The 26,437-nt window shown below is 52.5% G+C and overlaps 1 protein-coding gene across 3 annotated transcripts in view; it reads left to right on the plus strand.

Moving 5' to 3' along the window:
* The window catches only part of MYH11 (myosin heavy chain 11), a 120,085-nt gene extending 94,579 nt beyond the window's left edge, over window positions 1-25,506 (plus strand). For 2 of the 3 annotated variants that reach the window (XM_084881093.1, XM_084881094.1), the window contains 21 exons: window positions 733-864; window positions 956-1,162; window positions 2,017-2,154; window positions 3,533-3,656; window positions 3,980-4,151; window positions 5,600-5,812; window positions 7,166-7,310; window positions 9,434-9,640; window positions 10,746-10,850; window positions 10,940-11,092; window positions 11,320-11,568; window positions 13,034-13,246; window positions 13,552-13,764; window positions 13,999-14,160; window positions 14,556-14,684; window positions 15,005-15,093; window positions 15,548-15,671; window positions 15,962-16,170; window positions 17,242-17,350; window positions 17,435-17,607; window positions 24,790-25,506. In XM_084881093.1, the coding sequence (XP_084737219.1) occupies window positions 733-864; window positions 956-1,162; window positions 2,017-2,154; window positions 3,533-3,656; window positions 3,980-4,151; window positions 5,600-5,812; window positions 7,166-7,310; window positions 9,434-9,640; window positions 10,746-10,850; window positions 10,940-11,092; window positions 11,320-11,568; window positions 13,034-13,246; window positions 13,552-13,764; window positions 13,999-14,160; window positions 14,556-14,684; window positions 15,005-15,093; window positions 15,548-15,671; window positions 15,962-16,170; window positions 17,242-17,350; window positions 17,435-17,607; window positions 24,790-24,922 (3,399 nt within the window). In that variant the 3' untranslated portion in view covers window positions 24,923-25,506. Of the gene's footprint in view, window positions 1-732; window positions 865-955; window positions 1,163-2,016; window positions 2,155-3,532; window positions 3,657-3,979; window positions 4,152-5,599; window positions 5,813-7,165; window positions 7,311-9,433; window positions 9,641-10,745; window positions 10,851-10,939; window positions 11,093-11,319; window positions 11,569-13,033; window positions 13,247-13,551; window positions 13,765-13,998; window positions 14,161-14,555; window positions 14,685-15,004; window positions 15,094-15,547; window positions 15,672-15,961; window positions 16,171-17,241; window positions 17,351-17,434; window positions 17,608-21,911; window positions 21,951-24,789 lie in introns of all 3 variants that reach the window. The other variant, XM_084881095.1, reaches the window with a different exon arrangement.
* The last annotated feature ends 931 nt before the right edge of the window (window positions 25,507-26,437 follow it).

Below are 26,437 nucleotides of genomic sequence, written 5' to 3' on the forward strand. Positions count from 1 at the left end.
TTAGAAATCAGGACTGTCCCGCCAAAAGCGGGACGATCTGGCCACCTTAGACCCAACTTCTTAAAAACTGACGCAAGCCATCTGAGAGAAAGAAAACCAGGAATTAGGAGTGTCCATTGTGGCCCAGTCCTGGCAGACTGGTTAATTGAATAATGGCTCATCCACTGATATGGCTTATCTTATAGTATTAAGTAATAAAAGTACATACAACTGGGCAGCATTATCTCAAGTATATTTTTTAATGTGTAGGGAAAAGACTGGACAGAAATGCTAACCATGACAATACTGACCTTGAGGGGGGAAGTAGGGTGTGGGGATTTTTCCCCCTCTTCTCCTTGGAAGGAAACACAACAATTCTTCGGCCGCAGTAGTCTCTCCCCAGATGGGACTACATGGGAGAAGGGGAAGTCTTTTCCTCTCTCTGTATACCTTTATCTGTTGCCTTAATTTAGGGTTTCTCAGCCTCAGCCCGATTCTGTGCTGTGAGAGAGCTCCCCTAATTCTAGAATGTTTAGCAGCTTCCCTGGCCTCTGCCCACTGGATGCTGGTAGCACCCCTGGCCCCAGTTGTGACGGCTGAAACTGTCTCCAGAAATTGTCACACATCGTCCCCTGGGGGGGGAGGTTAAAATCACCCCTGGCTGAGAAGCACTGATCGACTTTTATTACAAGACTGTATCCCTTTTGCCATGAAAATAAATGATGCGCTGACTGTGTGTGTGTGTGTGTGCAGGTGAAGCCCCTGCTGCAGGTGACACGGCAGGAGGAGGAGATGCAGGCCAAGGAGGATGAGCTGCAGAAGACCAAGGAGCGGCAGCAGAAGGCGGAGAGCGAGCTCAAGGAGCTGGAGCAGAAGCACTCACAGGTGCCTGTCGGGGAGCGTGACAGGGGCCGAGGGGGAGGCAGGATGCCTGCTCCCGGGGGACTCACTGGCTGCCTCCCACCCCCACGTGCAGCTGGCCGAGGAGAAGAACCTGCTGCAGGAGCAGCTGCAGGCGGAGACGGAGCTGTACGCCGAGGCGGAGGAGATGCGGGTCCGGCTGGCGGCCAAGAAGCAGGAGCTGGAGGAGATCCTGCATGAGATGGAGGCCCGCCTGGAGGAGGAGGAGGACCGGGGCCAGCAGCTGCAGGCTGAAAGGAAGAAGATGGCCCAGCAGATGCTGGTAAGGCGCTGGAGGGGCTGACCTTCCCTGCAGGCAGGCCTGTGAGGCCCGTCTGATGAAAAATGTCCCCATTGCACAGATAAAGAGACGAAAGCTTGGGAGGGAACAGCCGTCTGTGCACACAGGTCTCCTCGAAAGCCCGCCCTGTTCTGCCCTGCCTTTTGTGTGCTTTTATTTTTTTCTCCTAATAATAGCTGTGTGTGAGGGGTAATTATATTATTGCAGAACAGAACACCCAAAATAAACATTTATTTCACATAGTCAGGAATCTGACAGTGGCTTAGCTAGATGGGTCTGGCTTAGCATCTCTCATGAAGTTACAGTCAAGACGCCAGCTGGGCTGCAGTCATCTGAAGGCTTGACTGGGGCTGGGGGACCCACTCCTACATGGCTCACTCACATGGCTGTAGGCAGGCGGCCTCGGTTCCTCACCATGTGAGCTTCTCCTCGGGGCTGCTTGAGTGTCCTCCCAACTCGGCAGCTGGCTTCCCCCAGAAGGAGTGAGTCGCGTGAGAGAGAGCAGGGGAGGAAGGCACGGTGACTCTTAGAGCCTGATTGATGATGGTACACTCCATCACTTCCTCTTGATTTTATTAGAAGCAAGTCCCCAAGTCCTGCCCACATGCAAGAAGATGAATTAGGCTCCACCATTGTGGATGCACTTCAAAACCGCCATGGTACCTACTGTCCCCATTTTATAGGTGAGGGGACAGAGACTCCGTGAGGCAAACCTTAATTTCCAATGAAAGGAGGCTGCAGAGCACGGGGGGTCATCAGGCCCAGCCTGTGTCAGTTAGTCCCCAGGGCTCCAGGAGAGTGGCTTTTACGCAAAGCTGTGATTTTCCCCCCACAAGGACCTGGAGGAACAGCTGGAGGAGGAGGAAGCTGCGAGGCAGAAGCTACAACTTGAAAAGGTCACGGCCGAGGCCAAGATCAAGAAACTGGAGGATGACATCCTGGTCATGGACGATCAGAACAACAAACTGTCCAAAGTGAGTGGGGCTGAGCATCCGCATTCTAACGACAGGCTCACAAGGGACAAGGGTTTCAGATCGTATTTCTTTTTTAGCCAAATAAAAGGCACTGACGGCCAAGCAGAGGTTCTCCTCTGACAAGGTGGCTTTGTGACCGCCCTGTGGAGGCCGGTGTGCCATGGACTGGGTCCTGGCAGGGTCACCAGCACCAGGGCTGCTGCAGAGCAAGTCTCGGCAGCACCATGACCAAGGGAGCCCCCAAGGTGTGAAAGGAGGTCACGGCGCCTGAGTCTGCGCCCGCTCCCACATTCTCATGGGCCATGTCCAGTTAGCGACGGGGTGACCAGCTGTCCTGGTTCGCCTGGGATGGAGGGGCTTCGGGGATGTGGAACTTCCAGCACCAAACCCGGAAAAGTCCCAGTGCCAGACAGGATGAGTCCGTCACCCTCGTCAGTAACTACTACTACTACTACTACTACTACTACTACTTCTTCTTCTTCTTCTTCTTCTTCTTCTTCTTCTTCTTCTTCTTCATATATTTTATTGATTCTTTACAGAGAGGAAGAGAGAGGGATAGAGAGCTAGAAACATCGATGAGAGAGAATCATCGACCAGCTGCCTCTTGCACATCCCCTACCGGGGATGCACACGGAACCAAGGTGCATGCTCTTGACCGGAATCAAACCCGGGACCTTTCAGTCCACAGGCCGACACTCTATCCACTGAGCCAAACCGGTTTTGGCTCTCGCCAGTAACTTATAACTGGCCCCATGGAGGGCAGGCTCCTTTTGGTTCTTTCAGCCAGATGCCAGCAGGCCCCGTTAGGGCCAGGGCATGTGTGGTGAGAGAGGACCATGCCCTTGTGGGGCTTATATTCTAGCGATACAGCAAATAGATCATCACACACATAACTGTTCATAACCACTGTGAGCGGGGTTCTGAAGGAGGTGTCGCCCGTGTTATGAGACGAGCGCTAGGGGTGGAGGGAGGGAGGTTATTCAGGGAAGGCTTTCTGGAGGAAGTGACATGTAAGTGGAAGTCCTAAAGCCCGAGGAGCAGTTACAGGGAGAGGAGGTGGAGGAGCACCCCAGGCAGATGGCTCCGTCTGTGCCCAGGCCCCGAGGCAGGGAGGAGCTGGCACGTGCTGGGAAGGGAGCGAGGGCCCCATTGGCTGGCACAGTGAAGTGTGAGAGGCATGGTGACATGAGATGAGAGGTGGCGGACTTTTGGAAATGAAGGAACTTCTCGTCACCATTTCAGACTCTAGGCTGTATTTGGTTATCATGTGGGTTTTCCTTCCAGCTATTTAGCTGGAAATCATTAAAAGTGAGACATAGATACTGCAAGGGGAAAAAAAGACTACCGTAATGGTATTTCTTTTTCTTTCCCCAAAAAGGAGCGGAAACTCCTTGAGGAGAGGATTAGTGACTTGACGACGAACCTCGCAGAAGAGGAAGAAAAGGCCAAGAACCTCACCAAGCTGAAAAATAAGCACGAATCTATGATTTCAGAACTGGAAGGTAAACGGGCTACCCAAAGAGGCTTTGAACCGGTATTTTAAAACTAGGAGAATCAGAGAGGAAGCTTCAGGAAGGCAGATTTTATTTCAAGAGAGGCAGATCCTCCCCAGGCTCCGGGGTCTCCCTTAGCCAACATACAGTCATAACCGAAGGCCCTTCCCGTCGGGGCACTGACAGCTCTGCGTTGAGAGTGGCGCGGGCGGGACTGTTGCCAGCGAGGGGTGTGTGTGCATGAGCGTGGATTTCCTCCGTGGGAAAAGGCTCGTCCTCCGGGGGTCCTTCTGGCGGCTGCCGCCTCCTGAGGGGCCCCCGGCTTTGTCTAGTGCGGCTGAAGAAGGAGGAGAAGAACCGGCAGGAGCTGGAGAAGCTGAAGCGAAAGCTGGAGGGAGAGGCCAGCGATTTCCACGAGCAGATTGCGGACCTGCAGGCGCAGATTGCAGAGCTCAAGATGCAGCTGGCCAAGAAGGAGGAGGAGCTGCAGGCGGCCCTGGCCAGGTAGTGGGCCATGGCGTGTGTGTGCCTGGGCTCTGCGCATCCGGTGACCCAGTCCTCCTCCTCCTCCAGGCAGGCCTCCATCTAATGCAAGCCCAGAGCACACCTTGGATTTCCTCTCTTCCCTCCAAACCCAGCCCTCTTTGTGTCTCCCATGTGTCTCTCTTTTGGATGCCCAGGCCTTCCTTGTCCACACCCCAGTCCTGCTTTTCCAGGTGATCCCAGAGGCCTTTCCATGGCGCCTCCCACACCACATACCTGAGGCCGGAATGGCCCTCCTTCCAAGGTCTCCCTTTCTGTGACTGCCAGTCCCCTCCCTAGCGTTTGCCCTCCCTGCCCCTCCCACAGCTAGCAGGCAGCAGCCCTCGGTTCTGCCAGCCCTTTGCCATGTGCCCCTCCTCCCACCCTGAGATGGCTTCACCCTAGTGGCCCCACGCTGGCAATAAATTCACCTGCTCGCCGTGTGCTATGCTCCTTTTAAGCGGCATCTTCACAGATACCTGGCCAGGTGTGCTGCTGCTTTCTCCAGTTCACTGAGGAGGAAGCTGAGCCAGGGGAGGTGAAGGAGTGTGTGACTGGCACCCCGCTTTTGAGAGGCAGAGCTGGGATTTGAGCCCCAAAGCTTTCTGCTGATCCCCTGGTCATGCTGCCTGTTAGAGGGATGGACCAGAAACTTCATGTTGGGTCATAAACCTACTCAAACCTTGCTGCCTTGTGCAGGAAACCCAGGTCTTGGCCTGGTACTCAGTGCCCACCTGCCCCCGCAGTATGATCCTAACCCCACCATGATGCTCCCTCTCTCACTGCTGCCCATTCACAAGTGCAGTGCTATCAACCTGCCCACCTCACCCTGCCCTGCAGAGTCTTGCCTCTGTGCCTTCTCTCATGCTGTTTCCTTCCCATTTCCCCTTCTTCCCCCCACACCCTCTGCATCAGGAGGAAACTTCCTTCCATGAAATGCCTGACTCATTCCACCCCATTTGAACGACACTGCTCACATCCCACCGTGACCCAGGCCCACTGCCTCTCCTGGGCTGGGAGCCTGGCCCAGGGCTTTGCATGCAGCAGACACTCAGTCCCTGTGTGAGCGAAGGGGAAGAGCATGTAGTCATCAAGGAGGGATCGCTGTCCAGTGTTCAGAAAGTAACTCGTGAGCCCGTTCTGTGAATCGGGCACCATGCCAGACTGGGGCCAGTGCTTTGCTTTCACACACACAGAAAACCATGACCTGCTTTCCATACAGACCTTGGGACCCATCATGTCCTACGTAAATGTCCACGCAGTCCAGTGTAGCAAGGAGGGATCCGCTGTGTCCTGGGGGTGGGGTGCCACTTGTTTTACTGTCCCCGGAGCACGAGGGGCTGGTTCCCGGAAAACCATGGTTGGCCACGTGTGCGACAGCAGAGGCCTGGGGCCCTGGGACCTTCATTCCGGTGACCTGTCCCCTGCAGGCTTGACGATGAGATTGCTCAGAAGAACAACGCCCTCAAGAAGATCCGGGAGCTGGAGGGTCTCATCTCAGACCTGCAGGAGGACCTGGACTCAGAGCGGGCCGCGAGAAACAAGGCTGAGAAGCAGAAGCGAGACCTCGGGGAGGAGCTGGAGGCGCTGAAGACGGAGCTGGAGGACACGCTGGACAGCACGGCCACCCAGCAGGAGCTCCGGTGAGAGGGGACCGTGGTCCACCGCATTGATGGGGTGGCTGGTGCGGGCGGAGTGAGCCCAGCCAATCCTGAGTCACAGGGTCCCGCAGGCCCTCCATTTACTGTCCTGACTGCATTTTGTTGTAACTGACACAAGTGTGATTATTGTTAATCTTATTACTTCACATCACAGTAGTGGGACATCATCAGAGAACAATTTGAAAACTAGAGAAAAGTAGACACCAAAAACATCACCCTTAGTTCCCCCACTGTTAACATTTTGGGGCATCTCCTTCCTGTCTTTTCACGTATATGTGTGTGTAAGTAAATCGCCCCCAGCCCCAGTCACCAAGTGTGTGGGTTTACTAGTCAGTTTTGTGTTAAATTTTTAAAATAACCTTATCAGACTGGATTTCTTGTTTCTGCTGTTACAAAAATATGTTTTCAGAGAGAGGAAGGGAAAGGAAGAGAGAGATCAAAACATCAATGATGAGAGAAAATCATCAACTGGTTTCCTCCTGCACACCCCCTACCAGGGACCAAGCCTAAAACCTGGGCATGTGCCCTGACCAGGAATCAAACCGTGACTTCCTGGTTCATAGGTCGGTGCTCAAACCACTGAGCCATGCTGGCCAGGCATTATCAGACTGGTTTTTGATTTAAGATGTACAGCAGGCAATCAAACAGACCACAACCGAACAACTACAGGTCCCCTGCTAGAAAAATGAATGTTAACATTAGTGAAACTAGGTCATTTGTTCATTCAATAAACACACAAATGTAATTAGAGAGCATCTGTGTCAGGCGCTGTGTGAACACTGAGATTCATCTCCCACACGTTGGGTTTTGTGCTCCCTTCCCACCTGGCCAGCAATACAGAAAACCTCGGGGCAGGCCTTGAAAACACAGACTCAGAGTCAGACTATTTGGGTTCCATTTCCGGTCCTACACACAGTGGTTCTAACAACTCAGGGAAGAGGCTCACCCTTCCTTAGCCATACTTTCCTCAGCTGTCCAAGGGCCACTCTGAAGAGTATATGAGTTGACGTATTAAAGAAATTAGGTCAGGGCCTGGCATACAGTAAGTGCTCAATAAGTAAGAGCTAATACTCATATATCTTGGAACATTTTGCCAGTCATTTTGCAATTCTTTCAAACATATTGTTTTGGGTATTTGCTGGCCCTGAAAAAATAGAAGCAGGTGACATACTCCTCTTTTTCCAGCTGAGGAAATTCCAGGCCCAGAGAGGTTAGGTCACCTGAGGTTAGGTCACACAGCTAGGAAGAGGTGGTGATAGAGATGTCCGCTCTGGGTCCTTTGCACAACACCGAGAGGAGCCCGTCTCCCTCCATCACGGTGTCCTTCCCACCCAGGGCCAAGCGGGAGCAGGAGGTGACGGTGCTGAAGAAGGCCCTGGACGAGGAGACGCGGTCCCACGAGGCCCAGGTGCAGGAGATGAGGCAGAAGCACACCCAGGCGGTGGAGGAGCTCACGGAGCAGCTGGAGCAGTTCAAGAGGGTGAGTGGCGCTGCTTTCTCGTGACAACACGTCCACGCGGGCTACGTCCACAGCTTCAAATAACCACAGGCCAGAGTCAGTCAAGACAAGCACCAAGCTAGGCAAGCTTCTGACGATAAAGACAGCAGCCAGCGTTTATCGTCTGTGTACCGTACAGGATGGCGATTAATCTTCACAGCCACCCTCAGAGGGAGGTGCTATTATGCACATTTTTATAGCTAAAAACAAAACAAACACACAAAACCCACAATTTCCTCGAGTTTCATTCCCAGAGGTGAGTTTTTGTTTTTTTTTAACGCATGACCTCCTGATACATTGCTTCCCTAAAGTCTGAATTTGTTCACCCTCAGTCCTACATTCCCCACCTCTCTGCACCAAGTATTGCACAATCCAGGTGAAATTAGGCCATAGCTTTACCAGAAATGGTAGGAGTTTGCATCTGTTTAAGTCCCAGTCAAGGTGCATCATATTCCATGAGCTGGTTCGCTGAGCATCTTTCTGTGAGCCGGTTCACTCCCCTGTGCTATCAGAATCTCAACGTCCCCTTTCATTTCAATAACGGGAGTCATCCCTTATGTAGCACTGACGACAGGCCAGACGCTTTTCCCAGGTTTTGCACACCCTGGTTTGGTTTTACCCTCCAGGCCCGCCCTCTGAGAAGCTCCCCTCGCCCTCCCTGAGAACAAGGACACGTGTTCCCGTCCCCTTGTCACCTGGGACCTGAATACCAATCTTCAATATTTCATCAACTCTTTACATATTTCAGACAAGGAAGGTTGTGTTGATTGTAACTACAGCATACATTTCCCCTTCCGACTGGCTTCCCTGTCTATTGTCCAGTTGTTTTTACTGTGATAGAATTCGAATCCAGGTGGGCTATTCCCACCGTCCAAAATACACTCCAGACAGTAGTAAGGTCCATGTGTCCCCTTGACTCTGTGTCTCAGGTCAGAGGGGGGCTGGAAGCCAAGCCCCAGTTCACAGCCAGGCCTCTTTGGGACCACTCAGCCGCTGATGGCACCAGGTGGAGGCTGCAGCCGCCTGCCTCGGTCTCAGTTGCTCTAAGCAGAGGAGCGCCTATTGTTTACCTGTGACGACTCTGGTACAAACGTGGAGCCCTGGTCCCAGTAGGTTGGGAAAACTTTTATCATCATTCCCACCCTGGCCGCCTGTTACATGTGTGGTTTTGCCATAGTTCTGGGGTCTTCAGAGGAGCGAAGAATTTGGGGGGAGGGGGGGGAGAGGCCCAAATCCCCGGGGTCCTTGCTTATCAACCTGCACGGTTTCCCCTAAGAGGCGGAGGCACTGACAGCTCAGTCATGACAGGACGGATAAATGGCTTCCCTGGGGCTGCCTGGGCCCTGGTGGTCCTTCCTAGGCATTGTGGGAAAGCTGAGTGGTGTTTCCTCCGCCCTTGGCACCTTCATGCTTTTCTCTTATTTCCCACCCTCCGGCCCCGTAAAAACAAAAACCCTCCTCTCACCCCAAACACTTCTCTCAGGGAGATTGACAGGCCAACAGGAGCTGGTTAGATAAAGTGACTTTCTCTTAACTATCACTGAAATAGTGTGCATTTGATAGTAAATGTGATGGACGATAGGGATGGTAGGGACTGGGCCCAAGTGAAGTGTGGCTGCCCCATCTATAGGGCTAGCTGAAACTCCTGTTTCCATAGCTTTAGTTGTTGTTGTTTTCACTAAAGAATTAGTGAGGTATATGCAGTAAAATTCACCGATTTTAAGTGTGTAGCTTAGTGAACTTGGACAAATGTATGCATCTGGGTAACCATCACCACAGTCGTCATGATATAGGACACTAGATTATTTAATAGAGAAGCTGGGAGTCCAGAGTTTTATGTGACGTTTCTTTTATTAAAATGTTGGCACTCATTTTTCAGAAAGTAATGAAAGGCCAAAGCGGGCCTGACAGCAGGTTGGCTGCAGCCCGTGAGGCATACAGGTTGGGGACCTCTGCGCTTTAGGAAAACAGAACCCCAAGTCTTCCTGGTGATTCTGTCTCATCCCTGCACCCCACTGGGGAGGGAAAGGACAGAGGCTCCTACCTTACAACGCTCTCCCGGCCACGACTGTAATGCCTCCCCTCCCCTCTGCCTCTCGGGCCAGGCCAAGGCCAACCTGGACAAGAACAAGCAGACGCTGGAGAAGGAGAACGCAGACCTGGCGGGCGAGCTGCGGGTCCTGAACCAGGCCAAGCAGGAGGTGGAGCACAAGAAGAAGAAGCTGGAGGTGCAGCTGCAGGAACTGCAGTCCAAGTGCAGCGACGGGGAGCGGGCCCGCGCCGAGCTCAACGACAAAGTCCACAAGCTGCAGGTGAGGCGGCCGCGCGGGGCGTCCCTGGTGCCCGCTCTGCGAGGGCTGCTGCACTCCCCGGACAACCGAAGTCTCTCTTGCTGCAAAGCAAGTCGGTTTCCTCTAGGACTATCCCTACTGTAACTAGAGATGGTCATCCATCCAGTTTAATGATTAAGAACCTTCATCCGTTCATTCAACAAGTATTTACTGAGAACCTGCCTTAGTACATGCACTGTGTTGAGTCCTGAGATACAACAGCAAGGAAGAGAATAGATGCTGTTCCTGCCCCAGGAGAATTCCAGCCTAGTGGAGGGAGAGGCACTGATAATCACAAAAATGAATGTAAGATGATGCTGGAACGGGTGGTACTTAATGTGATATGTATGAACAACAAGAGGCCTGGCCTGCAGGAGGGGGCGTCAGGAAAGGCTTCCCTAAGGATGTATGATCCGACAGAGAAGGCAAAGGGAACAGCATTTGCAAAGGCCCAGTTGTACGTGGGAAATGAGATCACATGAGGCCGGTAGAGCTAGAAGGCCACGTTGGAAGGGAAATGTGGTACAAAATGGGACCAGGGAGGCAGGCTGTGGCTGGGTGACAGAGCGCCCGCCTTCAGGACCCTATTATATGTACGTTGGTCTTTGTGATGGGAAGCTATTGTTGGGTGTTAACCTGGAGAATGACACAGCCTGTTTGCCTTTCGTCTTATTTAGCTTTGAATAGACATCTGGCCCGACTTTCCTTTCATGGGATATGGTCAAACGTTTGATAAATATTTAGTGTGCTTACAGTCTGGGATGAGAGAGCGGGGGAAGCATTCAATATATTTTCCACATCCAGGTGAGGGCAGGGGTGTTGCTATCCCAACCCCAGCACTGTCCTGGAGGAGTGGAGTGAAGGTCATTTGTGTCCTCACTGTAAATGTGAGGAGGCCAGGGATCCCAACTTGTAGGCAATGTTCTTCCCCTGGGGCCGCCATGATCAGGCCCCACAGCTCACGGGTATTTCTCAGGCAGGGGACACCACGTGGCGGTGGTATCTCGTGAGTAGAAAAGTGTTCCTCTTACGTAAAGAGGATCCTGTCCTAGAGGTCCCAGCTCACCACAGTCTCTCGCCCCCTCAGAATGAAGTGGAGAGCGTCACAGGGATGCTCAACGAGGCGGAAGGGAAGGCCATCAAACTGGCCAAGGACGTGGCCACCCTGGGGTCCCAGCTCCAGGACACCCAGGTGGGTATCCCATCACACCGCCCAGAGGGGCCTGGGGTACAGCCTTCCCGGGGGTGGGTTCCTGGGACTTGCATGCGTCCTTTTTGCAGGAGCTGCTTCAAGAAGAAACCCGGCAGAAGCTCAACGTGTCCACCAAGCTGCGCCAGCTGGAGGACGAGAGGAACAGCCTGCAGGAGCAGCTGGATGAGGAGGTGGAGGCCAAGCAGAACCTGGAGCGCCACATCTCAACCCTGAACATCCAGGTGCGGCGGTGCCCTGGCCTTTCCGGGCCGAAGGCCTCCGGGGTAACTCAGGGGCTCCGACGTGCTGTCGGAGAGCACTGGCGCCATTTTGCTTGGCCTGCTGGCTCCTCCTGCTGCTGAATGTCTTCAGTGAGGAGAAGGCGGTCTTTGCTTTTCGGGGTGTAGGGGACAGGGATGGGAATCCCTCACTGCCTCCTCTCACCCCACCTCCAACCCTGCCGTTTCAGCTCTCCGATTCGAAGAAGAAGCTGCAGGACTTTGCCAGCACCGTGGAGGCCCTGGAGGAAGGCAAGAAGAGGTTCCAGAAGGAAATCGAGGGCCTCACCCAGCAGTATGAAGAGAAGGCAGCTGCTTATGACAAACTGGAAAAGACCAAGAACAGGCTTCAGCAGGAGCTGGACGACCTGGTTGTCGATTTAGACAACCAGCGGCAACTGGTGTCCAACCTGGAGAAGAAGCAGAAGAAGTTTGATCAGGTAGGCGGGCTGGGGGGCCCACCGCTGTGCACAGACGCTGGCTGGGGGAGTCGAGTCTGCGAAGCATCGGGTGGCTGCTGGGTGTGTGTCGGCACCCTCCGGCTTGCTCAAGGATGCACAGTTGGCCTGCGTTAGTGACTGTGGAACAGTAGGGCTCCTGGGTCAGAGTAAGGAGAGTGGCAGTTTTGAAGGCTGTGACCTTTTTCCAGGGGCCACTACCACTGGGACCGTCTGCAAACCCAATCACATGCCTTAGTTTCTAGTCCCAATGAGGAATGAGGTTTATTTATTTATCTCATTCACTCAAGTTTTTTTATTGAGTGTCTACTGAGTGTTCCCAGTAATTTAAATTTTCTACCCTTTAAATAGCACTTTCCCCTAACATTTCAGTACAAAGAACTGCAAGCACACAATTTGAAAACACTGTCCACCTGTATACCCACCCCCTGGATTCCATCTTCAACGTTTCACCATACTCACTTTATCACATATTTACTTATCAGAATGTTATTCATCTTTCAGATAAATTTCAAAGAAAATTATAGACATCTGTATACTTCCTCTTCAATACCTCAGCATTGCATAGTTTTAAAAATATATGCAATTTTGCTTCTTTTAAAGTAAAATTTACATACAAAGACATGCACAAATCTTAAGTGTACACTCACTGAGTTCTAATAAGTGCACATATACCTGTAAGGTTCAAACCGCTAAATACTAACTTTTAAGATGTTACTCAGATTTAGTAGCTGTGACTTGGGGCTATTCTAAACCCCAATGGGGGACTGTACTGGGAGATGTGGGGACTCACTGCCCCTCCCCAGCTGGACTCAGAGTCCTGGGCTTCTGTTTGGCATGCTGACTCCGCTTTCCACCAGCCTTCCCTTCTCTGTGCTGCCAGCTCGTCCTCATTATCCGAGGGCCCAAATGCCCTTTTATTTATATTCCTGTCACAGAGTGTAGCGTTTTTGTGTTGACTGTGGTATTTGGGATCCCATTACCTATATGTCTTTGTTGAATTCCGGAAGTCTGGGTTTTGCATATGTAATACGCTGCTTCCCGGAAGGTGACACTAACATCAGTATGGAGTGTTCTTTGAACTGCTTCTCCAAGCAGAGGGACAAGCGTGCGCAGATCCATTCACACTCTGGGGGCGCACAGAGCATTTTTGAGAGCTAGCTACTGTGGCCGTGAAACAAGAAGAGTACCTGGCTTCTGGCGGGATTAAATGTCACTGTGACCTCAGTAGCTGTATGCTCTAACCCAAATGGGCATCATTTGTGGTTTCAAAGCACAGACTCAGCAGATGCCAGAAAGCAAGCTTAACAGGAACGATGCCCATAGATTTCTAACCACACCCGCACCTGGGAGAGTTCCGCAGGACACGGGCCTTGCAGTGAAATGCAGCGGGACCTCAGGTTAAGTCTAGGGGCCAGTCACGTCTGGGTCTCCTGTTGTGTTGCAGTTGTTGGCCGAGGAGAAAAACATCTCTTCCAAATACGCGGATGAGAGGGACAGAGCGGAGGCGGAAGCCAGGGAAAAGGAAACCAAGGCCTTGTCCCTGGCACGGGCCCTGGAGGAGGCCTTGGAGGCCAAAGAGGAACTCGAGAGGACCAACAAAATGCTCAAAGCCGAGATGGAGGACCTGGTTAGCTCCAAGGATGACGTAGGCAAGAATGTAAGTCTCTCTCATTTTCGCTTGTCTACATTTCACCAACCCACCCACTGTGCCTTGTATCAGTCTGCGAGGGCCTTATGTGATCATTGGGCGTTGTAGGCAGTCCCTTGGGCTCATGCAAAGACCAGGCCTGGTTGGGAACAGCAGTTGGGGGTGGGGTCTGAGTGGAGGGATCCGAGAGGAAGGCTCTGGTCTTGACTCCTAATTATGCATCCTGTGGGTGGCAAAAACCATCGCCGTGAGCTTAGTGAGCTGTCTCTGTGGTTGCCTGACCATCTTCGTGAAAGTCAACCCTCTTGTAAAAGGTCCATGAGCTGGAGAAGTCCAAGCGCGCCCTGGAAACCCAAATGGAGGAGATGAAGACACAGCTGGAAGAGCTGGAGGATGAGCTGCAGGCAACAGAAGATGCCAAGCTGCGGCTCGAGGTCAACATGCAGGCCCTCAAGGGCCAGTTTGAGCGCGACCTCCAGGCCCGAGATGAGCAGAATGAAGAGAAAAGGCGGCAGCTCCAGAGGCAGGTAATCCTGCAGGGGATGTGGGGGGATGGAGAGCTGGGGTGGCCCGTGTCCTTCCTTCCACCACCACTTCCTGGCCTCATGGAGACTATTTTCTCATCTGCAACCTGGGGATGAGACAAAAACCTGCTCTGCAGGGGGCTGTGCACACCTGGGGGCTCAGTGAAAACGGGCTGGGCAGAGAGAGGCCCTCTGGGAGGCGTGCGGCCCAGCAGTGCCCGTCTCTTCCTTGCCCAGCTCCACGAGTACGAGACGGAACTGGAAGACGAGCGGAAGCAACGTGCCCTGGCCGCCGCTGCCAAGAAGAAGCTGGAAGGGGACCTGAAAGACCTGGAGCTGCAGGCTGACTCCGCCATCAAGGGGAGGGAGGAAGCCATCAAGCAGCTGCGCAAACTACAGGTGGGTGGCGCTCTGGGTGCGGGCACTGGGGAGGGAGGGGCGGCTCCCCCAGGCTGGGAAGCCAGTCAGAAGCAGGAGGGTGCAGGCTTCTCGCTGCCATTTGTGCCTGTTCGGCTGGTGTTTTCTTTCACCATTTGGCTTTCAGTGACTGTTTCCTGCCCCGGGTAGGACATTTGGCCAAGGCCCTCAGATCACATCAACTTTTCTTAGACGTTCGGCTGAGCCCCTCCAAAACGCACCCCCAAATGGCCACCTGGGGCTGAGGGCAATGCTCGTGCAGCAGGGGGCTTCCCTGTGGTTAATCACAGAAAATCCTAGTGGTTACCATGGAAAGGTAATTTGGGCAGCACTTGGGCGAGTTCAGGACAGCTTGTCTTTCCTGTCCACTCATGCAGGCTCAGATGAAGGACTTCCAGAGAGAGCTGGACGACGCCCGTGCCTCCAGAGAAGAAATCTTTGCCACGGCCAAGGAGAATGAAAAGAAAGCCAAGAGCTTAGAAGCAGACCTCATGCAGCTACAGGAGGTAAAGCCTTCTCGCTAGGAGTGCCTCAGACGGGGATCCGGTGGCAGCGGCCCTTGGCATCCCAGGCTGTACACCCACAGCTTTCTTTCCTCGACCCAGCCTTCCACGGGGGTGGACCCCCTTAGCTAGGGCCTGGAAAACACAGGCTTTTCTCCTGTGACATGACGGCAGGGCCTCTCTGAGCTCAGAGGCGGTGTAGCCATTTTCAGAGGTGGCCATGGAGACTGCTGGGGGCCTGGTGAGGAGCACGGTGGATCCTTGGGTGTGGGTCAGCCCTTCCCTGGCAGACACCAGATCTCCTTCCTGCCCCCCCCATCCAGGATCTAGCCGCGGCTGAGAGGGCTCGCAAACAGGCAGACCTGGAGAAGGAGGAGCTGGCCGAGGAGCTGGCCAGCAGTGTGTCAGGGAGGTAAGAGACAGCATGGGATGAAGGAGGGTCCTAGACCCAGATGATGGAGAGGCTACTCATAGGTGAGCCTCCTAGCCCCTCACTTTAATGCTGAAAACGACAGAGTGTTCAAGTGAACTTGCAACAGGGGCCTCGGGGTTCCCACACCCTGTGTGGAGTGTGGCCAGTTTCATTCATTCTGAACGAGCAGCATGGCGGGGACAGGGGGCATCTGGGGGCATCAGGGAGGAGTTGGTCCTCATCCCCGGCCTGGCTTTGCCCGACACCAACCGGGTATGAGTCCTGGTTCCCTACTTCCCAGCTGTGTGACTTTGGACAAGTCTCTAAGGCTCTCTGAGCCTGCGTTTCCTCAGTCATAAGTGAGGGCAGCCCTGAGGCATTGCTCCTCCAAGGACAGGGTGTTCCCTAAGCCGAGGGCGGACGGGAGGCCTCAGATGTGCTGTATCTCCCTCAGGAACACGCTTCAGGATGAGAAGCGCCGCCTGGAGGCCCGGATCGCGCAGCTGGAGGAGGAGCTGGAGGAAGAACAAGGCAATATGGAGGCCATGAGTGACCGTGTCCGGAAGGCCACCCAGCAGGTGGGGGCCTGGGCACTAGAACAGCAAAAGCCCGGCACGGGCTCAGTGACATGCACCACAGGCTGCTGTGCGCCAGGCCTGGGATGAGCTGAGGATAGCAGGGAGCCTGGGTGGCCCCGGATGCCGCCTGGATGAGCTGCCTCTTGAGCTGGGAGTTAAAGGATGACCAGGAAGGAGGAGAGGGAGTGCAGAGGGTGAAAAAGGCTGGAGACTGCGGGAGAAGCTAGTCATCTCAGTGCACCCCACAGGCTTTCATGCCCCCCACCTCACTACCTCCACCTTCCTCCCAGGCCGAGCAGCTCAACAATGAGCTGGCCACGGAGCGCAGCGCAGCCCAGAAGAACGAGAGCGCAAGGCAGCAGCTAGAGCGGCAGAACAAAGAGCTCCGGAGCAAGCTCCAGGAGATGGAGGGGGCAGTCAAGTCCAAGTTCAAGTCCACCATCGCGTCCCTGGAGGCCAAGATCGCACAGCTGGAGGAGCAGGTCGAGCAGGAGGCGAGGTACGGTGGGACCAGGGCTCCAGTGACAGCCCGCTTGCCCCTGAGTGCAGGGAGGTAGGCAGCCTCTCCGGGCATTGGCTGTGGCTGTGAAATAAACCCAGCGGTGCCCGAGCGGCAGCTGTGCTGGGAGAACCAGTGAGAACGCAGGAAAGGGCTGAGCCTGTCCCTGGCCCAGAGGAAGCCCTGGAAATGTCATCTGCTCTTGGTAACAGCGTGGTTCCTCAGTGACGCCGGCCAGCTCCCCGGGGAGCACTTGTGGCTTTTCCTGACCTACATGAGCAGGAGGTCATGCTTACGGAGACACAAATCCAAATCAACAACCGTTTAGTTAACAGGGGTCTTCAAACTACGGCCAGCGGGCCACATGCAGCCCCCAGGGGAGTCTGATCCTGCCCGCCAGGGTTTTGGGCAGTGAGCGCAGCCAAGGTGTTACAGTAGGAATTAGTAGTTCATATAGTCCGGCCCTCCAGCTCTCTGAGGGACAGTGATCTGGCCCCCACTTTAAAAAGTTTGAGGACCCCTGGTTTAGTACATGAACATGGGAAGGCTTCTCATGTTAATGGCGGGTCACCAGGCTGTAAGTTCACAGCACATTCGTGACCATCACACTGTAAGGATTCTGACCCATTTTTTGTTTGGTAGCGTCTTTACTGATGACTCACCCTCACACAGTTCACCCATTTAATGTGTACAATTCAGTGGCTTCTAGTATATTCACAGGTAGGTCCACCCTCACCACACTCAACTGTAGAACATTTTCATCCTTCACATCCCCTTCTATTCCCCACCCCCAGTCCTAAGCAACTCCTGTCTCCTTGTCTGTTCTGGACATTTCATAGACACGGACTCATACAAGGCCTCTGTGACTGGCTTCTCTCACTGGGCACACGTTCTCAAGGTTTGCCCCTGCCACAGCAGGTGTCAGTGCCTCTGCTTTTTATGGATGACTCCTAATCTTCTATCTGGTCGATTCGGTGGGATAGGCGCTGATTGGGAGCTCAGGAAAAGTGCCCACCGTGGGCTAGATGCCGGTCTGGCTTACATTAGCGACTGCTCCCCCCTTGTGCGCAGAGAGAAACTGGCGGCTGCCAAGTCACTGAAGCAGAAGGACAAGAAGCTGAAGGAGGTGCTGCTGCAGGTGGAGGACGAGCGCAAGGCGGCTGAGCAGTACAAGGAGCAGGTACACCGCCGCCGCCAGCCTCTCCTCCTCTGGTCCCCCAGGACCTCCAAGGGGCCCCCTGACCCCCGCGCCTCTCCTTGACAGGCAGAGAAAGGAAACGTGAAGGTGAAACAACTCAAGAGGCAGCTGGAGGAGGCGGAGGAGGAGTCCCAGCGCATCAACGCCAACCGCAGGAAGCTGCAGCGGGAGCTGGACGAGGCCACGGAGAGCAATGAGGCCATGGGCCGCGAGATGACCGCGCTCAAGAGCAAGCTCAGGTGAGCAGCCCAGCCCAGGAGGGGTTTCACCCCGGGCCGGGTGCTCACGGAGGCCCGAGATGCCCGCTGTGACTCCGTATCATCGACACAAAAGGCTGCCCTTTCCAAAGCCCTCGCTCGCTTCTTTCCCGGCTCTTCCTGCAGCAGTGTCCGGGCACACGGGGCCCTGCCTCTGAAGAGCTCACCTTCTCTGTTCTTTAACAATCTCTGCCCATCATCCTGGTGAGGAGGAGGAGGGAGAAAGTTTCCCATCTCCTGAACCTTCTCTTCTGGCCTTTTTCTTCACCACCTTTCCCTAAAACTCAGGGTTCCTTGGCACTGTTGGGGCTGCATAGGTCTTTGTTTTTATCATAGGGCCTGGCCTGTATATTGTAGGATGTTGAACAGCATCCTTGGCCCTCACACACCCGCTATGGTAGCATTCCCACCAGCGATGACAACCTACAATGTCTCAATACACTGCCAGATGTTCTCTGAGGGTACAGTCACCCAAGTTTGAGAGCCTGGCCCTAACTACACACGAGGTCTGTTCTCTCTCCTGCACCTGTGCAACTTCTGGGTCTGAGGTGGGTAGGTCACCACCCTGCTCCTTGGGGCTACTTCCCATCCCCGATTCCCTGAAATTTAGCTCAGAGCTTCCTGTCACACATTCTCTTACATCCCTCCAGCCTCTCGTGTCTTTGACTGTCTCTTCCCATGACCCCTGTCACTCCACAGGCATTACCAGTAACTCAAGCCCTAATTTGACCTTCAGGCATCCCATCATTTGCCTGCTGCCACCTCCTGACTCCTGGGATCTTTATTCAACCCATTTTCTCACAACCCCCACTGACTCCTTACCCAGCATCTAACCCAGGCTCAGGGGTTGCCCTCAGCCTTTCACACATCCTCAACAGCCCGAGCCCCTCTTGCTGTGCTGTACTTGGTTAAAACCACCCAACTTCCCACCTTCTACACCTCCAAGGGGTGTGAGAAAAGCAACCATGCTGGCTGTACTTCAGCCTCCCACTCTCTTAAGAGATCTGCTTTTATTTCCTCCCTAAGATTATTATCTCCGTCCCATCTCAGCTGATAACCTTACTTCCTATTTAAGCGAAAAATAGAAATAATCATAGAAAGTAAACAAGCTCCCACTGGTCCATCAACTGACCTCCCTACATCTGTGCTCATTTCTGGCTTGAACCGTCCAGCACCCACTAAGGCCAACCCCTCTGTTGTGCTCCCTTCTTGTTAACTTGAGGATGTTGCTCCAGAAAATCTTACCTTCTTCCTCTGCCATGTTTCCCCTCTCGCGGAGTCACTGCACCCTCTTAGCCTCACACTCCTCTTTTTTATTTTTTAAATATATTTTTATTGATTTTTAGAGAGGAAGAGAAACATCAATGAGAGAGAATCATTGATTGGCTGCCTCCTGCACGCCCTCCACTGGGGATCGATCCCACAACCCAGGCATGCGTCCTTGACTGGAGTCAAACTCAGGACCCTTCAGTCTACAAGCCGATGCTCTATCCATTGAGCCAAACCAACTATGGCTCTCTCCATCTCCTCTTGATCACAGACAGACTCTAATCCCATGGTCAGTCCTTAGTCCCAACCTGGCTCAGCAGCACCATCACTCCTCCTCCCTGTACTTTCTTCACTGGGCTTCCGACACCAGCCTCACCTGCTTTCTGTCCGTGGGCCTGCCCCAGGGTGCCACCTTGGTTCTCTCTTCATGTCCAATGCTGTCACTCCTCCCTCGGTGATCTCAGCCAGCCCTGTGCCTTTAGAATTCAGACCCTGCTTGACATTCCCACTCAATACTCCTGGGCCAATCACACCTTCCATGCCCCAACCTGAGCCTCAATTGAACCTCTTCACCCCAAACCAGCCCCTCTCCCAGTCCTTTCCAGCTCAACATGATAAAGTTTCCATCAATTAACCCAAACCACAGACTTGTATTTTTTCTTCACTTTCCTCTCCCTCACACCCTGCATCCAGTCTGTCAGCAAATCTAGTCAACTCCCTTAAAAATACTATATAGCCAGAAGCCAACCACGTCTTGCCGCCCTGGTCCATGGCACCCTCCTCCCATCTCAACAACTTTCGCAGCTTCCTCAGGCCTTCCTGCTTCCGTGCTCTCCCCCTTACAGTCTGTTCTCAACACAGCAGCCAGAAGCTGTTTAAATGGAGCTGGGTCATGTCTCTCCAAGGGTTGGTTCCATTAGGTCCTTTACAATCTCTGTCCACTGCCTCCTAAATTACTCCCTGACCGCTCCACACAGTGCCTTGGGTTCTGCCTGGATTCTCTTCCCCCAGCTCTCTGCACAGCTGGCTCCCTCTTCCTTTCCTGCAAAGGTTTACTCATCTCTCTTACTCTCTAAACTTCCCAACCTCCCTCCCTACAGTTCTCCTCTTTTACCTCCCTGTCACCATGGAACCTGCTGGGTATTGTACTTACCTCATTCATGATCTGTCTCCTCTCTTACCTCCCTGTCACCATGGAACCTGCTGGGTATTGTACTTACCTCATTCATGATCTGTCACACTCACCTGTAAGCCCATAAGCACAGAGGTTGTGTCTGGTAATTCATCCCCAGTGTCTGGGGTAGAGCTGGGCACAGAGTAAACTTTCCATCATTGGGTCAGAGATGATGTTTCTCTAACCGGTCATTCTCAACCACCTTTGCCTCTCACTACCTGTACTACTGATGATATTTTCTTGTATATTAACTGTGTTAATCATACATTACCACCCTTCTATTGTTACACCAGCATCACCAGGTAATGATTAAATTAAATACAATGAAAACAATAGTCCAGCATCACCAGGTAACGATTAAATTAAATACAATGAAAACAATAGTGAGTTCTTGCTATTGTGGCCACAAATTGATGACTGTGACCTTAAGGACTGCTTCTCAGTTAAAAAGCAAGTGACAACCACATTAGCACCAAATAGACTTTTCCTATCCAATGGCATGCCAGGGGCCCTCGGAAGTCCATCGGCATGTAGCCTAGAGACTTCGAGAACCACTACAGGAGATGAGGGGAAAGCCCAAACCCCTTTCAGAGAGGGAAGGGAACAGCTGGTTCAGGTGCCGGATTCAGGAATGAGCCCCTGTCCCAGCATAATGAGGGGCCTGACGGAATGGAAACCAGGCCTTACCTCTCGGGTCCAGCAGGGGGGCAACCCCCAGGGTTGACGGTCCGTGGGAGAACTGCTCTCACCACAGAGACCCAGACCCTCCTCAGTGGCTGGGGAAGTAGTCAGCCACTCCTGCTCTCACCCCTTTGCTGTCACTACTCCCTTTCTTGGGACACTCGGAACACCCCTGTGGGTTCTACCCCAGACAACTAACCTTTCTTAGGCCGTCCAGGCCTGTAAGAAGAAACCATTATTTTACAGTCCTAACATGAGCATACACATAACGAAAGCCGAAGACGGGTCAGACCTTTTCTGCCTTCTCAGAGTCTTCCAGATGTACTAAACCTAAAATCAAGCATAGGTCTTCCTCAAAAGAGAGCTCTGAGTGAGGCTGGGAGCCTAGCCAACTCCACAGAGGAACTGCGAACAAGTTTCATAGTTTTACCAGCCAGATAAATCTCGACACAAGCCCTCCTGGGCCGGTCTCGCATCCCCATCATGTGCCACATTGCCAGTCATCTGCAGAAGGCGTTCACCTCTACCCGCTTGCCCAGGCATAAAAGGCAACGAAGACCAAGTAGTAACAGTGAGACCTTGCAGCAGGGGCTTAGCCTGGGACTGTTTCCAGGTAGAACTTTGAACTAGCTTACTCACATGCCTTTACCTTCCTGAGCAGGTCTGCATAATGGGAGGAAGCCACCTGTGTTCCTAAAAGCAGCTCACAAGGACAGAAATTTGCATTTTGATTTTAAAGAAGTAGCTTGTCCTTTCATGTGCCAGCCTGGCTCTAGATCAGTGGTTCTCAACCGTCCTAAGGCCGCAACCCTTGAATACAGTTCCTCATGTTGTGGTGACCCCCAACCATAAAATTATTTTCGTTGCTACTTCGTAACTGTAATTTTGCTACTGTTATGAATCATAATGTAAATATCTGTGTTTTCCGAGGTCTTAGGTGACCCTGCTAGCGGTTCTCAACCTATGGGTCGAAAAATTACAGTTATTGTAGCATTAAAAAGGTTGAGAACCACTGCTTTAGATGCTTTGTTGGAAGATTGACTTAAAAGTGCCTGTAATTATTTAAATAAAGCAAATGCCTCCATGACTGAAAAGGCACTTAAATGGGCTCCCTCCCGTTTGCCTAACGATAACCACCAAGGACTCTCTCTCTCTGTTTCAGAGTCCCCCTCCCCCAGGAAACTGCGCAGTGACTCACCAGGTATCATGCCTTCAGCTTTGCTGCGGCTCCTGTGTTACACTCAGTTTCCATTTCCTTTCTGCCCATCGCGCCCTCCATGCCCCCCTCCCCGCCTTTTTTTTTTTTTTTTTTTTTTTGGCCCTTGCAAATGTCTCTGAGATTCCTGCAAAATCTGAAGGCTTGGACATCTTAGTTCAAAACTGTCCTTCATCACAACCAAGATCAACACAAGATGACCTTGTGCTTTGACCCATTCTCCTTCTCCCCTTCCGCTTCGGCATGACACGGCACCAGATGTGTCCCTGTCACCACACGGTGATGAGATCTTAGAGGCTGTGTCGCTCAGTTGTCCTTACCTGCGTGAGGGCCTCTCTCACACTGCTAGGGACACTCGCCCTCCCTTGTCCAGCTAACACTGCACGGAGCAGGTATGACAACGCCACGATGCGGGTCCACTCCTGGAGAATGGCTTCAGTCTGGCTGGTCTAGTTCACTAGTCAGAATTAACAAAGCACAGGTTCACGGGAGCACAGCCCAGAAATCTGCCCCCTCACTCCTCGGGGGTGGGGTTTCACAGATTTGTCCACAAGGAAAGTGAGAGCTCGCCATAATGCCTTCCAAGTGCTGGGGCTGCGGCAAGGCCTGGCTCCTGGCCGCATTTTCAGTGTGCGAGGGTGACGTGAGCCACCACAGGGCTGGCAGAGTCCTGGCAGAGCCTCTTCCAGAGTCTCACTGCACGTACTCACTCAGGGATGGAGCCGGGGATGGGTATCCAAGCCTCTAGGAAGCGCCTGGGGCCCTTCACAAGGCAGAGTTAAGAGGTCTGGACAGCTACAGCCTTTTCTTGTACAGTTAGGCACCTGGGGCCTGGTTTTCCTCTCATCCTCCTGAGAGGCCAGGCAAGCCCTGGCTGTGTCTGTCTTCTCTTTTCAAGAATCTCAGCTTTGCTGTCACTACTCAAATACTTAAAAGCTGGATGAGGTCTTGGCAGGGGCTTTTAGATTCCAGGACACACAGCTCTCCTGCCAGCTCATTGGGAACATAGGATTAGATGAACTCTAGGGTCGCCTGGAGTATGGGACCCACAGATAATGGGGGCCCCCAGTTCCCGTGAAGCAGCCGTGCTTACACCCTCATGCTGGTCCCTGCTGGGCCAGCAGCACCCAAAGTCCCCTGAGCCCACAAATAGAACCCACATTCTCCAGGGCCAGGCTCTTTAAGAAAACCTTTACAGGGGTCCCTTACTTCCTGTGCCAGTTATAGCCAGTGTCAGCCTTTGCTTAGGATTTTAAATCAGTCCCTTCAAAACAGACACACCTGAACCAGAACGACAGGCTCACAGGGCTAACGCCTCGACAGAGGACTTACAATGACTCAGGGAGTTTCCTCCTCAGACCGAGGAGCATGCTTATCAATTAGCAAATTCTCTCCCAGGAGGCAGGGTGCTGGAGCCTGGGAGAACAGGAGGCACTGATTCTGGCCCCAGGCTACCCACCAAGTTTGAACGGGGGTGGAAGTAGGGGAAGAGTCTGGCCTGCTGCTCCCCCAGGGCTTCGAGACCCTGCTCTCTGGCCCAAATTCCTAGAAAGAGACTTTTAAGGTTGCCCTAGAGATGGAAATTTAGTTTTAAGGTTAATGAGAGGTCTAGAAGTTGGCCTGAGTCTAGCTGGGAGTGGCTACAACTTTAAGTATTTATTCCTGATCGCCGCACCTTGGGGGTGCCATCCTCTGCACGTGGTGTGTCTCTGCCACCCTCGGACCCCAATCCTGTTGGGACTCCCCCTCTCAGCGATCAGGATCCTGTGAGCCTTGCTTATGCCTCCAATCTGACCTGTCCGTGTTGTTCTTGACTCAAGTATCAATATAACTGGGATGGGCTCACCTTCGTGGCTTTTCTGTCCAGGCTTTGCGTGGTCAAGCGGGTCATTTTTCTTACAAAGTCTGCTTTCTTCTTAGACATCCTAGAATGATTTAAGACCTGACATTGAATCAGGTCAAAACAGGGCCAGGTGGCCGGAGCCCCGTGCAGTAACTGGTTGTGGCCACTGAAAAGGAGGCAAACATCCCTTCCAAACCGTGAAGGTTAAGTGCAGGTGGGGCTGACTTTCCTCCTCCTGCCAGCCCACCCGCCTATGCAAAGCCTCACTTCCGGTGGCCAGGGTCACCTGAGGGTAACGCAGAGTGGCCACTCGGGGCTTCAGGCAGGACAGAGGAGCCGGGAACGGTAAGGAAAGGGGTGTCCTACCAGCTAGAGCTAAAATACACCTTAGATTAACAGGTTCCACTCTTTTTTCTAACACGTACTCATTGAGCACCTGTTATACGCCAAGAATGGTGGGTGCCATGATGAGTCAAAACAGAGGAGACCCCCCACCCTGGGGAAACTCAGCCCAAGAATTCTGATCCACAAAAGCTGGGGGCTGAGTTGCCTGTAACCAGAGCAACCGTGCCTTCCCTCTCAGGCCGCCCTTAACGTCAATTCCACCTTCTTCCAGTTGAAAACCTAAACCCCTTCCCTCTTCCCCGCTCTAGAGGCAAGGTGCAGGATGAGAATATTTCTCCTTCATACCTGCTCCACGGGGTATGAGTAAACCCAGCCGATGTGGTCACCACAGACGAGGATCCTGGAGTCGGTGAATGACCAGCCAGACATTTTTTAAAGCCAGGGGTTCTGCTCGGAAGAACCTCCTTTCCCCCACTCCAGCTGATCCAACGTAACCATAGCTTGGAGCTGGTCAATATTTGCTGACTTCAACCTCGGCATCTGTGTCTCATTCGAGTTTGTTTTTATTTCCCTTTCTAAAAGTCTCTTACGACAATTTCTGTACTAAAGAAACCTGTGTTTCCTTGAAACCCACAGGCGAGGAAACGAGACCTCTTTTGTCCCCGCTAGAAGGTCTGGAGGACGTCGAGTTATTGAAAACGCGGATGGTTCAGATGAGGAAATGGATGCTCGTGATGCAGACTTCAATGGAACCAAAGCCAGTGAATAAGACAAACTTGCTGAAAACAAAAACAACACCCAGTGGACTCTGCCGAGCACTGTCCAAGTCCATTTCCAAATTCCGAACCTCACAAACACCCCTCACCATGAACATCATAACACCTCCCTGTGCTCAGGGCATCATCAATTTAAGTTTTGAATCGTGTACCAAACGAGAAAAGCCAACAGGAGACACAGACACACCCACTCCCCTTCTATCGAGGAATTGTGCAGAGGTTTTGAGTTTTTAGACAAATAGATCCACAGTAACTTAATCACTGGCAACTTAGTTTACATAAAATGGGGGAAAGTCACCAAAAATGGGTGCCACCGCCCCTCCCACTCTCAAGCCATCCCCTACCCTGTGTACCCTCCCGACATAGTGAGCAGGACCTGGTTTGAAAACTCCCCGTCCTGGTTACCACACCTCAGACGCACACAGTTCACCGAGACCAAGCGCCTTCCGTCGTCACCTGAATGAAAAAGGAGACGCTGCCCGAGTGGACGAGAGCAGGAATGTTACACTGTTTTATATGCACCGGCTGTATTTAAGGACACCCTCACGAATAAATAAAAGGATATAAATCACTGGAACATAGTCGGCGTTGTTTTCTTCAGAGCAAAAGAATGGGGGTGGGAGGAGGGGAGTGCGACCCTAAGAAGTGAAGGTTTCTTCTTAAACGGAAAATCTGAGGCCTGGGGAGGTGGAATAAATTGTCCGAGTTCCCATCTGGCAAAAGAGCAGATGTGCCGGAACCAGTTTGGCTCAGTGGATAGAGCGTCGGCCTATGGACTGAAAGGTCCCAGCTTCGATTCCGGTCAAGGGCATGTACCTTGGTTGCGGGCACATCCCCAGTAGGGAGTGTGCAGGAGACAGCTGGTCAATATTTCTCTCTCATCGATGTTTCTAACTCTATCCCTCTCTCTTCCTCTCTGTGAAAAATCAATTAAAAAAAACCCCGCCGAAACCGGTTTGGCTCAATTGATAGAGCGTTGGCTTGGGGACTGAAGGGACCCGGGTTCGATTCCGGTCAAGGGCATGTACCTTGGTTGCGGGCATATCCCCAGTAGGGGGTGTGCAAGAGGCAGCTGATCGAAGACTCTCTCTCATAGATGTTTCTAGCTCTATATCTCTCTCTCTTCCTCTCTGTACAAAATCAATAAAATATATTTAAAACAAAAAGCAAAAAAAACACCCCACTATATATATATATATATATATATATATATATATATATACACACACACACACACACACACATATATATACACACACACATACACACACACACACACACACATATATATATATATATATATATATATATACACACATACATACACATACACACACACACATATTTATATAAAAAGAGCAGCTGCAAAGTGAGTCTGTGCCAGGAGGTGGGCAGCTCAGGGCTCAGAGAGGAACACGATCAGGAAGAACATCTTTAACCATCAAAACCAGTACGTATGTGATGTGAAGAACACAAGACTTCCTTGAATTTTTAAAGTTAAAACACAA

The sequence above is a fragment of the Pipistrellus hanaki genome, assembly GCF_964339955.1.
Source record: "Pipistrellus hanaki genome assembly, chromosome: 4".
NCBI lineage: Eukaryota > Metazoa > Chordata > Mammalia > Chiroptera > Vespertilionidae > Pipistrellus > Pipistrellus hanaki.